The 16,691-nt window shown below is 42.3% G+C and overlaps 1 protein-coding gene across 1 annotated transcript; it reads left to right on the forward strand.

Moving 5' to 3' along the window:
• Positions 1 to 1,402: 1,402 nt before the first annotated feature.
• On the forward strand, positions 1,403 to 16,450 carry LOC136006494 (inverted formin-2-like; the record flags this gene model as incomplete). The annotated part of the gene is made up of 6 exons (XM_065664522.1): positions 1,403 to 1,428; positions 2,979 to 3,457; positions 10,525 to 10,574; positions 11,507 to 11,588; positions 15,636 to 15,712; positions 16,372 to 16,450. Coding segments are annotated over exons 1-6 (793 nt in total), but the record flags the coding sequence as incomplete, so codon positions are not given.
• Between the last annotated feature and the right edge of the window lie 241 nt (positions 16,451 to 16,691).

The raw sequence follows: 16,691 nt of genomic DNA on the forward strand, positions 1-16,691 counted from the left end.
CTGAGCATTATGTCTGCAGTCATAGTCCCAAGCATTTTCTTACTCGGCTATAGTCAGACACCCTCTTTTTTGGTAAAAATGGTAACATACACTCTATTTGACCATGTCTACAGAACAATTTTTGTGTGTCTTTTGTGATCTTGGAGCAAGCTATTGCACTATGGGTTGTTTTTTTTTTCATTTTAAAATATTGTCTTTAGTAAGAATCAAAAAATTCTGTGCAGAAAATCCTTACGCAAGTCTAAGGGAGTTGCTCACCTAACAGTCAAGTAGAGAAGATATAGCGCATGATTTATATCAGAAATAAATTTTACAAGATGAATACCTGTTCTAGCTAAGATAGCAATAGACGGGTTTTATACTTGCCAGGGTAAATACTGTTTCTTTTTGATTTTCAATTTTTATTGCACTAATTTCTTTTATATGCAACAAATTCCACTAGAAAAATGGCTAATTCTAAATATTATCACTTAAATTATTTTAAAAACAGAATTTAAACAGAAAATTTTTTCAATTACATTTCAGTGATGAAACAAAAAAGCACTTCTTTTGATGTAGATTCTTCTTCCATATCCATTTATTACTTACATGCTACAAGTCATTTTGTGAATGAAACAAAAATACTGTTTATCAGCATCAAAAGCAAAGGGAAAAAAGAGCTATTCTTGCAAATATTGAACTCGGTATGAGAACCAGCAAAAGGCTTCAACAGGAATGGCAGCTATTCTGTACCAGTGCAATAAAACATCAAGGACAAAATCCCATTTCTACAAAGGTCAATGGAAAATACACAAAGTTTCTCTTACCTGTTGACTGCATAATCTGTGTTTCTGCAAGAGTAATTACGTTCTTGTCAATAGTGTCTGCTTGTAAAGCATAAATAGTATTGGGAATTAATGAAGTTAGAGTTACTTTCAGTGTAACATCACTAAAATGAGCCAGTAATGAATGGCCTACAATATTCACAGCTGTAGCTGTGACTTTGTAAGAAGAGGCTCCTGACAGCTTGGGCCATCTGAGATAAATGCTTCATGATGTCACACTGCATATAGACATGGAGAAAGCTACAAAAAGGAAAAAAAACATTATCAAAAAAACAGTTCAGTCATTCCTGGATATAGTCAAGTCTTGACAAGATGATTGTTCAGGGCCTTATCAAGTGACCTGTATTTCAGATGCCAGGCATTCCACTGAATTTGGAGTGCTGTTTCCCTTGTTCACATTTGTAATCTATTGATTACTGTAATAACTGCTACTTGATCTCATACTGTGTCATGATGATGGCTACCCATATAGCTGTAGTCTAATTATTAAAAAAAAGGCCATAATCTGCATGTGACTAAACAATCAGTGTCAACAGTATTCCACACATGAATAGGTTCAAATGCTTGTTTTTCACATCATGAAAAGAATATGCTACAATAAGAGGTAACGGGTTAAGACTTAGGGGAAGTTTAGATTGGCTATAAGGAAGAAGTTCTTTACTGTAAGGGTGGTGAGGCACTGGAATGGCTTGCCCAGGGAAGGTGTGAATGCTCCATTCATGGCAGTGTGCAGGGCCAGGTTGGACAGAGCCTTGGGTGATACAGTTTAGTGTGAGATGTCCTTGCCCACAGCAGGGGGGTTGGAACTTGATCTTAAGGTCCTTTCCAACCCTAACTATTCTGATTCTATGATTCTGTAAGTGTCCATATACTGCAACAGCATGACTGCAACGATTAAGCATTTCAGGCTCTTGAGGGTGCAGTGTATGCAGGAACATGTACTACCAACAGAGAATGACTGAATTCTGAGAGCATTTCTTGCAGTTTTGCATTCCTTGTATTTTGAACTAGCCAGTATTCACACTGAAAGCAATAGGAGCTGTAGGCACAAAATAAGAAACTGAAGAAAGCATAAAACATTGTAGAACATTGGAAATATTTGCATTTAGGGGATCCTGCATCTGGCATGTGTTTTGTTTGGATGTTTTTTTTGGGGTGGGGTGAGTTGAGACTTGGTACAGGTATGCAGATTGTATTACTTCTTTTTTTCTCCCTGAATCTGTCTATTTACCTGGTTTCAAGCTGTTCATAGACTTTGAAAGACCTTGGGTCCTAACAAATTATTTTTCAGTCACTTGTAAACAGTGCAAAAGTGCAATAGTAACAAAATATGAATGTAGAAAGCAGTGTCAGATAGTCTGTACCCTAACTTTTATTCTACTTTGGCAAAGAGCATAATACAATTCTTGAAAACAGTTTTAAAGCGAGTGGCACTCACCATTCCTAGGCGGTTGAAAAGCAGCCCAGTAAACATTAATGATTTACTTTTTGCACGGCACATCTTGCCAGAACTTTGTTCCAACCTTCACACGGGGATGAGCTCATGCAGATCCCTGCTGTGACCAGCAGTATTATGCAGCGCTACTGTGTCTGCAGGTTTACTCCCTTGGCCTAGAGGTCATATTAGATTATGCCCTCCTCTCTGCTGGTTGGAAGCCTCCTGGTGGTTGACCAAGGCCATGGTGAAGCAAGTCTGACACAGCACTTAACTTTAAGGCAGGCGGGTAGTAGGGCATTTCCCCTTCTGTTTACAGGACACAGTTTCTGCATTGTTTTTACAACCTTCATAAAATAATTATGCTCAATCTAAATTCAGCATTTGCTCTTCAGCTTATTATCTAATTGACATTTTTGTCCACTTAAAAGGATCTCTTTTTCTGTCAGGACTGATGCCCTGGTTGTACTCCCCTTCGAATGGAACACGGCCATACAGCCTGGAAACCACTCTTCCTCATGCTTTGCGTTGTGGAAAAAAATCAGTTTCTTCTCATTTCTTTGTATCTGTACCAGCTGCTGGTTCCCCTTTCACAAAACACCTTTATGTCTTTAGAACTTCTCACAGACGATTTTGGAGGTCAAGAAACGGTACCTTTCCATGAACCCCCCCAGTGTTTTCTTCAACGGTTTACACTAATGGTAGGAGGGACCCTGAAGACGTTTTTATGAGAGTCACGATGGCGAGGGAAGCTCTACATCGGGAGAGGACCCAGCACCACGGCACGCTCCCCAGCTGCTCCCTACACCGCGCAAGACGCCCGCCTCGGGGCTTCGGAGGCAGCTCCCGCCGTCCGTGGCTCCCCTGAAGAGCAGTGGGAAACTTCTTCCTCAGCGGACGAGTCCTGGTCACCCGGCATTTCCTCAGGGGGAACTTCCAGCCGCACCACCGCAAAGCAAGCGGGGGCTGGAGGTGGCAGGACCCCTCAAGGGCTGGCACGGCTGCCGGCAGCCCGCCCCGCCCCGTCCCGTCCCAGGTAGCAGGCAGCGCCCTCCTCCGCGCCCGGCCTCCGCTGAAAGAGGGAGCGGCGGCCCCGGGGGAGGGCAGCGGAAGGGAGAGGTGTGGCAGTGGCAGGTGACCGGGTCTACGAGCAAGATGGCGCCGGCGGCGTGGGGGTTGAAGAGCTTGGTGTGGCAGAGTGAGTGCGGAGTTTCGGTCCGCGTCCCCCTTTCTCGTCTCCCTGTCTGGGAGCTGCGTGGGGCCGCTTGGTGGGAGATGGTGTGGGCCGGCAGGGATCGTTAACAGCTCAGGCACCGCCTCCCCGTAGTGCAGTGCAGTGCGGTCGCGGTTGCGTGGTCGCTGAGATGGGGCCGGGGTACTTGTTGGTGCGGCTGGAGCCGCGTTATCGCGCTGTTTCGGAGCTACGGCGGTAGAACGCGGTTGCTAGGAGAGCCGGCTTGGCCCGGCCCGGCCCGGCCCGGCCCGCGCGGCTCTGCGGGGAGCCCGGTATGCGGCACAGGCTGGAGGTGGCTGCTGTTCTCTGCCTGTGGCGGAGGGTGGCGGTAAGCGGCCGCCCCGGTTTGTGGCCGTGCTTCGGGTGCCTGTGGTGATAGCACTTGCGTGGAAGCGTTTTTGTCTTATTCCGAGATAAACTATGTAGGATATACACAGTCATACCAGCTCTTAAAAGAGGTTAAGTCTAAGTCAGCTCTTCAAGGACTGCCCTGTTGCTTGGAAATAGCAGGTTTGTAGACTGCTCCCGGCTGCGGAAGGGGCTCTCTGGTTCTCTGTCACGAAGTGGCACTCCCCCTTCACGCTGGGTTTCACAGTTTTCAGAAGAAAAAGCTATTGCTGTCCCAAGATACTCTCGCAAATGAACTGTAGGATTTGATTTCCATGTCTGGGAACAGGTTCTTCTGGTGTTTGTTAGAGAAAATGAACTTATAACTACTCCCTGTCTTACTGGAGTAGAAGTATTTCAGGTAGTGTGAGACTTCTGGGGAAAGGCGTTAGCAGCGTTGTGACTCAATGAGCAGCTCAGCCAGCCTAGTGACTGGGAGGTTCCTTCTCATCTGTGTTTTCCTCTTCCACTTCCACCTGTAAGCTCCAGTTGGCTTGCTTATGTCCCTGGAAGAGAAAACAGAAAAAGGAGAGAAAGAGAAAAGCAGGCTGTTTATGTGGTGTTCAGTTCTCATTTGCTGACGTCTGTACCCTGCTTTCATGAGTTAAAAACCTGTCCTTTAGAAATCCCTGTTTGTGCAGCTGTGCATTTCCTGTTTTGCTGTGTTTGTGCCTTTGACTGTAAAATTTGTCCAATGGTGTTTTACAGAGCACTTAGACCCTGATCAAAGTGCTGGGGGAGTCAGCATGGCGTATAAGGACTTTTGAAAATGGCCTTGCCAGTGCGGGCAAGAACGTGAGGAAGAATGGTGAAACATAAATAAATATATAAAGGTGATGGTGAAGCAGGGTGAATAATAAAACATTTATATTGCAAACTTTCTAAAAAGGAATCTTTATCTGAAGATAATGCTTTGTTAGATAAGTCGTTACTCTTGTCTTTCCAAGACTACAGCAGTGAAAATTTATGAACTAAGTTTAGACATTGTCTGGCACTTTGTATATGGATTATTCAGGGCTATAAACTGCTGCTTTTTAATGTTTCAGCAAAGGTGGCTTTTTTAAAATTATTTTTAAATACTGTTTTGCCTGAAAATAATGTTAATGATGGTGATGCTACATGTGGCAGCTTGTTGTCAATGTCTGTGAATAGAGAGAGGAGTTACACCTGTGTTGTGTATACAAAAAGTATTGTATCTGTGCTCTGGTATGATTTTGTTAAAACCCCTTCTTTTCATCATCATAGCCTTGTCTGTAAGGTGCAGTTTTAGACTCGATCTAAGCAGATTACTTCATAGATTTGTTTTCAGTTCAGTTTCACAGTTACGGGGCAGGTGAACCTACCTGCATTAGGAGGCAGTAATCCTGTGGATAAAATTCACTATATACTACATGTCTCTGAGTGTGTATGTAAATAAGGTTATTTCCACAAGGAATTCTGTCTACAGGGTTTATCTCTGTGTGGTTTTCATTTGTGTTTTGTTGTTGGTTTGGTGTGTTTTTGTTTTTTTTTTTTAACTTTCACATGTGTTGTAGAGTTCTATGACAAGATTTTAGCCTAGCCTTACATCTTTATTTTGTAAAATGATACAGCAATTCTGCAACTTTATTTTCCAGTACACTTGCTTGTAGTGAAAGCTGGTTTAGTCCTTTCTTTAGGAAGTGTGTTATAAATGGGTTATTAACTCTGCCAAGCTGTGTTTTTTGTTTTCTTTTCCACATGGGGATTTAGCAGTCTGCTCTTCTGTCAGGTTTGTGTATAGTACTTATCTGGATTGGCAAGTAAAAACAGAATAAAAATGCCTTAAACTAATTAAATACATTCAGAGAAAAAGAAATTGGAGAGGGCAGCTAGGATGCATGGTTGGTATGAAATTCGTAAGAAGGAAATGAAAGCTTGGACAAAAATGAAATGCTGTTCATATCTAGGTTTATGAATAGTTTTGGTACATTCAGAATGCTTACGTGAGACAAATGAGATAATTTTGAGAGTCTGTAAACCAGCGTAAGTGAGTCGTCTGGATAAAGCAGCTGCAGGTCAAGGACAAAACAAACAGCAGTTGAAATGTTGCAGGGGCAAGTACACTGTATCTGGTACACTTATAGTTTAGAATAAAATCTTTTTGCTTGATGGGGTAAAGCTGACTCCTGTTTTTAATAACTGAAATGAAATTCAAGGCACAACTGGATTATGGAATAAAGGAGCCAACAAGGAGAGGTGCCATGCTTGACGTTGTGCTCACCAACAGGGAGGGACTGGTTGGAAATGTGATGCTCCAGGGCAGCCTTGGCTGTAGTGATCATGAGATGGTCAAGTTCAAGATACTCAGGCCAGTGAGAAGAGCATGCAGCAAGCTCACTGCCTTGGACTTCAAGAAAGCAGACTTTGGCCTCTTCAGGAACCTGCTTAGTAAGGGTCCATGGGATATAGCCTTAGAGGGCATGGGGGGGGAGGGGCAAGATTGTTTGTTGATATTCAAGGATCACCTGCTACAAGCTCAGGAGTGTTGCTTCCTGACTAGAAGGAAGTGTGGCAGGAGGGCCAAGAGACTTCCATGGATGGGTAAGGAGCTGCTGAGGAAACTTAGAGGGGAAAAAAGAAGCTTATAGAAGGTGGAAGCAAGAACAAGTGGCCTGGGAAAAATACAGGGATATTGTCTGGAACCAGCTTATGAAAGCTAATGCCCAGTTAGAATTAAATTTGGCAAGGAATGTGAAAGATAACAGGAAGAGCTTCTATAGGTAAGTAGCAAATAAAAAACAGACCAGCGACAATGGGGCTACAGAACTGATAGGCAGGGGTAGAGCAGTTGACGTCATCTACTTGGACTTGTGCAAAGCAATGGACACTGTCCCGCATGACATCCTTGTCTCTAAATTGGAGAGATAACAATTTGATTGATGGACCACTTGGTGGATAAAGAACTGGCTGGATGGCTGCACACAAAGAGTTGTGGTCAATGGCTTAATGTCCGGCTGGGACCAGTAACGAGTGGTGTCCCTCAGGGATCGGTGTTGGGACCAGTCTTGTTTAACACCTTCATCGCTGACATGGACAGTGGGATTGAGTGCGCCCTCAGCAAGTTTGCCGATGACACCAAGCTGTGTGGTTTGGTTGATACCCTGGAGGGAAGGGATGCCATCCAGAGGGACCTTGACACGCTTGTGAGGTGGGCTGATGCCAGCCTTATGAAGTTCGACCATGACAAGTGCAAGGTCCTACACCTGGGTCGGAGCAATCCCAGGCACAGCTACAGGTTGGACAGAGAAGAGATTCAGAGCAGCCCTGCAGAGAAGGACTCGGGGGTGCTGGTCGATGAGAAAATGAACATGAGCCGGCATCAGTGTGCGCTCGCAGCCCAGAAAGCCAACCGTATCCTGGGCTGCATCAAAAGGAGCGTGACCAGCAGGTCGAAGGAGGTGATCCTGCCCCTCTACTCTGCTCTTGTGAGACCTCACCTGGAGTATTGTGTGCAGTTCTGGTGCCCTCAACATAAACAGGACATGGAACTGCTGGGACAAGTCCAGAGGAGGGCCACGAGGATGATCAGGGGACTGGAGCACCTCCCGTATGAAGACAGGCTGAGGAAGTTGGGGCTGTTCAGCCTGGAGAAGAGAAGGCTGCGTGGAGACCTCATAGCAGCCTTCCAGTACCTGAAGGGGGCCTATAGGGATGCTGGGGAGGGACTCTTCGTCAGGGACTGTAGTGACAGGACAATGGGTAACGGGTTAAAACTTAAACAGGGGAAGTTTAGATTGGATATAAGGAAGAAATTCTTTCCTGTTAGGGTGGTGAGGCACTGGAATGGGTTGCCCAGGGAGGTTTTGAGTGCTCCATCCCTGGCAGTGTTCAAGGCCAGGCTGGACGGAGTCTTTAGTGATGTGGTCTAGTGTGAGGTGTCCCTGCTTAAGGCAGGGGGGTTGGAACCTGATGACCTTAAGGTCCTTTCCAACCCTAACTAGTCCGTGATTCTATCCTATGATCCTATGTCGGGGACGTCGGTCAGTGGGAAGGTGAGAGAAGATAGTGAGGGGAGAGCAGGAGCAGCCATGAGGGGGATGAGGAGATCATGAGGGACAGGAGAGGTGACCACGAGGGCTGAGGGGAGATTGTGAGCCGAGAGCAGGGGTGGCTGTGAGGGAAGATCATGATGGGAGAGGTGGGGTAGTCATGAGGTGTGAGGGGACAGGAGAGGCAGCCATGAGGGGTGAGGGGACAGGAAGGACAGCCATGAGGGTAGAGCAGGGGTGGCCGTGAGTGGAGAGCAGGGAGGATCATGAGGGGAAATGTGGGGCAGTCAAGAGGCATGAGGGGACAGGAGGGACAGCCATGAGAGGTGAGGGGAGAGCAGGGATGGCCATGAGGGAAGATCATAAGGGAGTGGTGGGGTGGGTGTGAGGGGAGATCATGAGGTGAGAGCAGGGAAAGCCATGGGCTGTGGGGGGTGGCAGAGGGGAGATCTTGAGGGGTGGCAGCTGTATAGTGTGGGGCTGCTATGAGGGGGCAGATGAGGGGTGGATGTGACTGGGGATCATGAGGGGTGATCACTTTTCCCTTAGTGACATGGTTTAGTGGTGGGATTGGCAGTCCTGGGGTAATGGTTGGGCTCCTTGATCTTAAAGGTCTTTTCCAACCTAGTTGATTCTGTGATTCTGTGTATTGTTCAGGTTTTAGAGGCAAATAAGTTAATGTATTGCATGAAAAATACGTTTGAGGTTTTGGACAAGGCTTTTGGCCAGTTGATTTATTATTAAAAAGAACTCTGTGTAATGCTAATTCCTTGGTAAGAGTGTTCTCAGAAAATAAGAAGGTTAATGAAATATTCATGAGGCTAAATATTTATTTTTACACCTTGTGTATACACCTAGGAAAATGTAAGCAACACATACATGGTATAAAAGTGACAGGAAAAAATGTGCCTGTATTATATACTAGAAAAAGGTGTTACCAAGAAGTACATCTCAGTAGGAACTCTGCAGTGATGAGCATTTTGTGATTTTATAGAGTGTATATCCAAAGAAGGCATTTAGGCTTCTGCACCAGGCTAACAGACCTAGAACTTGTTGAAAACTGTGAATTGTGTGTAACAGGAAGGATGCTGAATTGGAAGCAACCCAGAAGGCAAATGGGGGGAATGATAATGGATTTCGGGAGTTGTATAAGCAGAAAAAGGTTCAGGAGAACTGAGCTCGAGTTCTACTGTTTAGCATCATGAACAAAATACGCCAACTGCATCCCACGCAAAATGTGCTTTTTGCTTAAATAATTTTTATACCAGTATTTTTGTCAGTTTATTAGATACAGTGGAGTGTGAGGTATTTTTAAGTTGTAACCTGAGCACATTGGAAAGCTAAAGCAAAAAGACCCATCTTTCAAAAAGAAAACTGTGTTAGTGTGAAAAAGTCTGTGTAGGACACCTTTGGAAAATATAGCCATAAGAAGCATGAATTATGATGTCTTGGGAGCGTTGTGTGCTATGCAGTGTCGGAGTTGGTGGAACTGAAATGAAGGCTGCCTGAGCAAGTAGGCCCAGATGGAGAAACTGTTGAATTCTGAGGCATTGGAGGTTAGGGGTAGAGATGCAGTATGTTTTGATGGTGTCATGCCAAAGGAACCTAGACAAAAGCGAATATACTAATATTTCTAAACGCTGTTGAAATAGGTGTCCTTAATTTGTATGTGCACCTACTGTTCTGAAGGTTACTTTTTTTTTTCCTTTTTTTTTTTTTTTTCCTTCCTCCTTCTTTTGGTAGTAATTGAAATTTTGGTTTCTTCATTTGGGAGAAAGGTCCAGATATTTTTATAGGCAGCAGTAGTCATCAGTTTAGTCTGAAATTCTGTTCTCTGGGAAAAGTGAACAGAATAATTACATGTCTTTATTCCTGTGTTTATGAGCATAAGGTTTTAAATAGTTCCCCAGATATTCTGACTTCTAATTAATACATCCCATTGCTGTGAGACTTAATCTGCATTAGCCTGCTAACATCGCTTAGGAAAGTTGCAGCTTGGTTCTGGTGATCTTTAAAAGCAGTTGATCATAACTAGATGCTGACTTCTATTGCTGCATCCTGTATAAGCCTTTTAATTGAGACTTCTCCCAAAGTCATCATTGCAGGAAAAGATAATGGGATACCTATTTAAGTTTACTTTCAGTTCCTGAAAGACCTGGTATTTTCTTAGGCTTATTCTGGAACTCCAGAGAAATAACAAGGACATCCGAAGTTAGCCTGTATTTTAAAATAGGTCTGTTTGTGAATTTGTCATTCCAGCTGCCTTTATCTTAAAGTAGCTTAAATTATTTGCATATGCACGGTCCATTTAGTGGAAGAGTTCACAAAAAATAAAAAAATAGAACCCAAGTGAAATAGCTACAGGCCTGTGATCATTCAGGCTGATTATTATGGAGCTGTTTATTATTAGTGAAAATGAAACTTTAGCTCTATCTTTTTGAAGTGGGTAAGGACAGTTTGTGCTAAAGAACTCTGAGGTATTTATTTGTGCTTTGTTTGGATTTGTTCTGCGTTGGTTTTTAATTTTGTTTTAGTTATCTAAACATATTAGTCTTAATGGGTGAAGTATTATTTTTTAGTAACAATTTGATTCCTCTAAGTGGTAAACTGTCTATCTCTTGCTTCTTCTTACAGAGCTAAAATCATCAATATTTGAGGACTGCAAGAAAGAGGAAGAGTGGAAGGTATAATTCTTACAAGAATGTTGGAATCAGTTGAACACGTAATCTGTATCTCTGAGACCAGAAAAAAAAATATCATTTAATGGCTGGCACTTAAACTTAGTATTATTTTCTGTCCAGTTGTTGGACTTTAGTTTTCTTAACTCAGTCTCTGTATAATACATAATGAAAACTCAAGGTCTAAAATCATAGAATGCTTTGGGTTTGAAGGGACCTTAAATATCAGCTAGTTCCAACCTCTTATCCTGGGCAGAGACACTTCCAACTAGATCAGGTTGCTCAAAGCCCCATGCAGCCTGGCCTTGAACACTGCCAGGGATGTGGCAGCCACAGCTTCTTTGGGGAATTTGTGCCAGTGTCTCATCACACAGCAGAGTATATAGTAAGACAAATGGTTACTTGTCTTGATTTTTTTTTTTTTAAGTTTTTGGGGAAAAAAAATAAATTGGAAGGTGTTTCTGTTTAACTTTTGGAAGACTTGTACTTTATGATGCTGCTGTGCAATACAAGTGGAGCAGGATTCAGCAGTAAGATATCTGTTAGAGCTGCTTAAGCTGTAAAGCAGTTTTAGAGTAGGTAAGTATGGACATATATAAGCAGGCTATGGGGTAAATTAGCAGGAATTCAAGACCTGTGTCAAAGTGAAAGTTCTAAAATACTTTCTGGAGGGAGTAGTGGGGACAAGCTACATATACAATGCAGCTCATCCTTTGAAGTCCTGTATGCAGAGAGCTGCTTTCTCATGCTAAATGAGATTAATTTCCCCCTTCAAAGTTGCTAAATGTGGGTAATGATACAGATACCAGCTGTATGTAGGTGAAAATGCAGAGTAATAGATTTCAGCTTCAAATTTCCATGGCAAGTTGTTAAGAAAATAACATGGGTTTACTATAGCCGAATAATCTATCTGAATACTTGTGGATTTTTTTAATTAGGTAATGCTTTTGGATGATTATACTACTAAATTACTGTCACTGTGCTGCAAAATGACTGATCTGCTGGCAGAGGGTATCACAGGTAATCATCATTCTTTTTAATATACAGATGCAATATCCTGATAAGAAAAAGGGAAAAATAAAATTAATGGTACCCTTGTAAGAAATTGTCTTAATTGTGTTGATGAAGACAAGCAGCAATGGGATATTAGACTAGCAGACTTTCTGGTTGTATAGTAATTGCCCAATTGAGCATTTTTGTTATTTGTAATGAAGAATCAGATGTTTCTTTGCCTAGCAGGTAAAGCCTTTTCTTCAGTAGTATTTCTGCTAAAGATTTCAGTAAGTTTGGGGTTGTTTGGTATTTGTTTTTAAGCTTATTAAAATTTAGGCGTGGTTTGGTGTGGGTTTTTTTTGAGGGGTGGGTATTTGCTAATGTCACCAGTGGGGTAAATGAGAAAGATACCTGTCACAGAGTGATCTTAAGGATATCTGTTAGTTGAAGTTAAGGAAAAACTAGTTCATTCAAGTATTATAGGAGTATTAGTTGTTAGAGGATGTAGGGAGGCAATTAGGACAGCTAAGGCCTCCTTGGAACTCAATCTTGCTAGTCGGGTTAAAGACAATAAAAAGGGCTTCTTCAAATACATAGCAAATAAAACTAAAACAAGAGGCAATATAGGCCCACTGCTGAACGAAGTGGGTACCCTGGAGACAGAGGATATAAAGAAGGCAGAGGTGCTGAATGCCTTCTTTGCCTCTGTCTTTACTCCTGCAGACTCTCCCCGAGGGCCTCAGATTTCTATAGCCCCAGAAGGAGTCAGGACAAAGGAGGAGTTTGCTTTGGTAGATGAGGATTGGGTTAGGGATCAGCTATGCAAACTGGACATCTGTAAATCGATGGGTCCGGATGGAATGCACCCACGGGTGCTGAGGGAGCTGGCGGAGGTCATTGCTAGGCCACTTTCCATCATCTTTGGTAAGTCGTGGGAAACGGGCGAGGTGCCTGAGGATTGGCGGATGGCAAAGGTCACACCAATCTATAAGAAGGGCAAGAAGGAGGACCCGGGTAATTATAGACCGGTCAGCCTTACCTCCATCCCTGGAAAGATGATGGAACAACTTATTCTTGACTCCATCACTAGGCATATCAAGGATGAGGGGGTCATTAAGAACAGCCAACATGGTTTTATGAGGGGGAAGTCATGTATGACCAACCTTATAGCCTTCTATGAGGAAGTGACTAGGTAGAGGGATGATGGTAGAGCGGTAGATGTAGTTTTTCTTGATTTCAGTAAGGCATTTGATACTGTCTCCCACAGCATCCTCATAGATAAGCTAAGGAAGTGTGGGCTTGACGATCAAGTAGTGAGGTGGATCGAGAACTGGTTGAAAGGAAGAAGGCAGAGAGTTGTGGTCAATGGCGCAGAATCTAGCTGGAGGTCTGTGACTAGTGGAGTTCCCCAGGGGTCGGTGCTGGGACCGGTGCTGTTTAATATTTTCATCAATGACCTGGATGAGGGAACTGTGTGCACCCTCAGCAAGTTTGCTGATGACACAAAACTGGGAGGAGTGGCCGACACACCAGAGGACTGTGCTGCCATTCAGCGAGACCTGGACAGGCTGGAGAGTTGGGCGGGGAGAAACTTGATGAAATTTAACAAGGGCAAGTGTAGAGTCTTGCATCTGGGGAAGAACAACCCCATGTACCAGTACAGGTTGGGGGTCGACCTGCTGGAAAGTAGCGAAGGGGAAAGGGACCTGGGGGTCCTGGTGGATAGGAGGATGACCATGAGCCAGCAATGTGCTCTTGTGGCCAAGAAGGCAAATGGCATCTTAGGGTGCATTAGAAAGGGAGTGGTTAGTAGGTCAAGAGAGGTTCTCCTCCCCCTCTACTCAGCCTTGGTGAGGCCGCATCTGGAATATTGCGTCCAGTTCTGGGCCCCTCTGTTCAAGAAGGACAGGGAATTGCTTGAAGGAGTCCAGCGCAGAGCCACAAAGATGATTAAGGGAGTGGAACATCTCCCTTATGAGGAGAGGCTGAGGGAGCTGGGTCTCTTTAGCTTGCAAAAGAGGAGACTGAGGGGTGACCTCATCAATGTTTACAAATATGTGAAGGGTAGGTGTCAGGATGATGGAGCTAGGCTTTTTTCAGTGATATCCAGTGATAGGACAAGGGGCAATGGGTGTAAACTGGAACATAGGAAGTTCCACGTTAACATCAGGAAGAACTTCTTTACTGTAAGAGTGACAGAGCACTGGAACAGGTTGCCCAGGGGGGTTGTGGAGTCTCCTACACTGGAGATATTCAAGGCCCGCCTGGACAAGTTCCTGTGTGATGTACTGTAGGTTACCCTGCTCTTGCAGGGGGGTTGGACTAGATGATCTTTTTAGGTCCCTTCCAACCCTTGGGATTCTGTGATTCTGTGATTCTGTGATTAGTAAAACATACAAATGGCCAAATTATTCTCTGCATTTCTTCCTAATGTGTTCTGTAAATCAGTAATATTTGCTGCTTCAAATTAATTTATGCTCATGAACAGTAGAGTTAGGAGGGCAGAAAAACACGAGTACTGAAGACAAAATGAGAACAGGAGACAATAACAGGCAAACTGAGAGGCATTTCCAAGCAATGGAAGTGATAGAGACAAGAATTTAAATTTGAGTTCTATGTTGTGGAGATACATTTTAGTGTCTTCTGAAAATTAGAAAGCTTGATGTAATAAAAAAAATAAAAACACAAAACCAACCAAAACTTGAAATAAAGTTACATCAATGATTACTTTAACTAGAATAAACCCATAAGCAACATTAACAGTAATTAGATATTAGCCACTGTTAAAAGTGAACAATAGCTAGATTGTGATAGATCTCAGTTATGCAGTGTCTGTTTAGATAATACTTTATTTTTCTACAAGTGTTTTTAAAAATGTATTTTCTCTCTAGCAAATTTCATGGGCTTTTCCTCCCTGAAACCAAGAAAACCCCAACAAAAAACCCCACGTAGTATGTTATTGTTATCATAAAAAACTTACCAAAGTTGCTTTTTATGATTGACCTTTATGTAACGTTTGTTACTATATCATCCTGCCAAACTCTTTTTTTGCCTTTTTTTGTGATTGAATACCAAACGTAAATTCTCTATTTTTTTTTTTTTAATTTTTATTTTTAATTAGCTTTAGGCTTAGATTTTTAGGAACACTTTTGTAAGAGAGTATTTTATAGACTTAGTTATTTTTCCACAAGTAGAAAGATTCTTCTTATTCCAGCTATTAAGTGTAATGTAGTTCTTCTGCAGTAGTAGTGAAGCTATATACATTTCACTTTTTGTATTGTGTTTTAAATCATAAGAAACACTACTTATTCTTTGTGAGAACCCTTCGGTGAGCATGTATCCTGTTCATCAGTAGGAAGCCTTCTATTTTTAGTGAGTGTACTTCTGAAAAGAACCTGTCTCTCCACATCCAGATGTCTGACATTACTTATCTTCCTTGTTCCTCCCCCTCGAAATTACTGAGCAACATGAATCACTGCATTCTCAAGCTAGTGTACTGTAACACTATCTAGTAATGGCTTTACTAAACAGAGAAAACCAAGAATGGAGTGAAACCGTTTTGATGGAAAGGTCTAATTTGTGCCTGCCATTATACTGAAACACAGTAAGTGCACAGGAAATAGGCAAACGAAGGACTGAAGAGGCTCTAGTCCAAAACAGTGCCTTGTGTAGTTTATTTCTCATTCTCCTTCACTGTGCTGGAAAAAGGAACAATCCTGCTGAGTCAGTTCTCCTCCAAGATAGTTCGTACTGGGCCCCTTGGCTTGAGCAGGTTTGTATTGCCATACCTGTTCTGTGTGAGGGCAAAACTCTTCTTGTGTACAACAGCCAGGAAAAAAATTAGTCATATAGATTTAGGTGACACTAGACTGAGAGTTGAAAAAGTCATGTGATAACTTGCTCTATTGAAAATAATAAACAAAAAATCAAGGCTAACCATTGCCAGTAATTTTGTGGACAACTTGATAGGTGTTATTTTATTTTTATAACTTCTAAATTAAAATATGTATGGTACTTTGCTTACAGATGCCTAAAGCTCTTAATAATAAAAATGTAATATTTCTTACTTTATAGTGGTGGAGAATGTATATAAAAACCGCGAGCCTGTCCCACACATGAAAGCAATATATTTCATAACTCCCACCAAGAAGGTTAGTATTTTAAAGAATGTATAGCAAGATCTTTCAGACTGAAAAAGCAATCTTATTTTAAAACAGTTCGTCACTGCGTACAACTATATAGTATTGAAGTTTTGCTTTTTGCATGGTACTCCTCTGTGTGATACTTGATTTTCCATGATGAAAAGACAGTGCAGTGTCACCATAGAGCACGCTGCAAACGTTTACCTTTTCATCAGTGGAAGCACTGTTTCATTGCTTGCATAGTGGTCATCTCACTGAGAGAGATGCTGTCTCAAAAGAGTGATGCAATATATTGAACAACAGAAGTCCAAGTAATGGCTGTTATTAGAAATAACTCTTACTCCCTAAAATTTCTTGAGAGAATATATCTCAGCACAGAGGTGGAAAAACAAGGCAAGTATCCTACTTTGTGTGTTTCCCGAAGTGATCCTAGTGCACAACTGACTGTAATTTTTTATTATTCTTGGTCTGGAATGAAAATCTTCTTCTTGAGTGTTTTATTATATGTTGATTTGTAGTATTCCTGAGTGGTACTGCATATTTAACAGGGGAGGAGGAGAGGAGGGAGAGGTTTGGTTTGGTATGTGGGGAAAAGCAAAAAACTAATGTGTGTTCTTTTTTTTTTTTCTTTTTTTTTTTTTAACTTCATTTTTTCCTACCTCCTTAAGTCTGTAGATGGACTTATTGATGACTTCATCTCTAAATCATCCAGCAGATACAAAGCAGCATATGTATATTTCACTGACTGTAAGTAAGCTTTTCTGTTGCAGTTTGGTAACATTATATAGGTAAATAAGTAGGCTCCTCAACTTTCTTTACTGTAGTTTATTATGTGAAAATTGAGTCATGTTTCTTGAGAGGATAGGAGACTCAAGTCATTAACCATATTTGGGTTGCTGAGATGTGGTCACCATGCTGTATGGCAATGGTAATTTCTTGTATGATTACCAAACAATGTTGATTGTTCTCCACCTCAGCTTTTAATTTA

The sequence above is a fragment of the Lathamus discolor genome, unplaced genomic scaffold, assembly GCF_037157495.1.
Source record: "Lathamus discolor isolate bLatDis1 unplaced genomic scaffold, bLatDis1.hap1 Scaffold_249, whole genome shotgun sequence".
NCBI classification, from domain to species: Eukaryota; Metazoa; Chordata; class Aves; order Psittaciformes; family Psittacidae; genus Lathamus; species Lathamus discolor.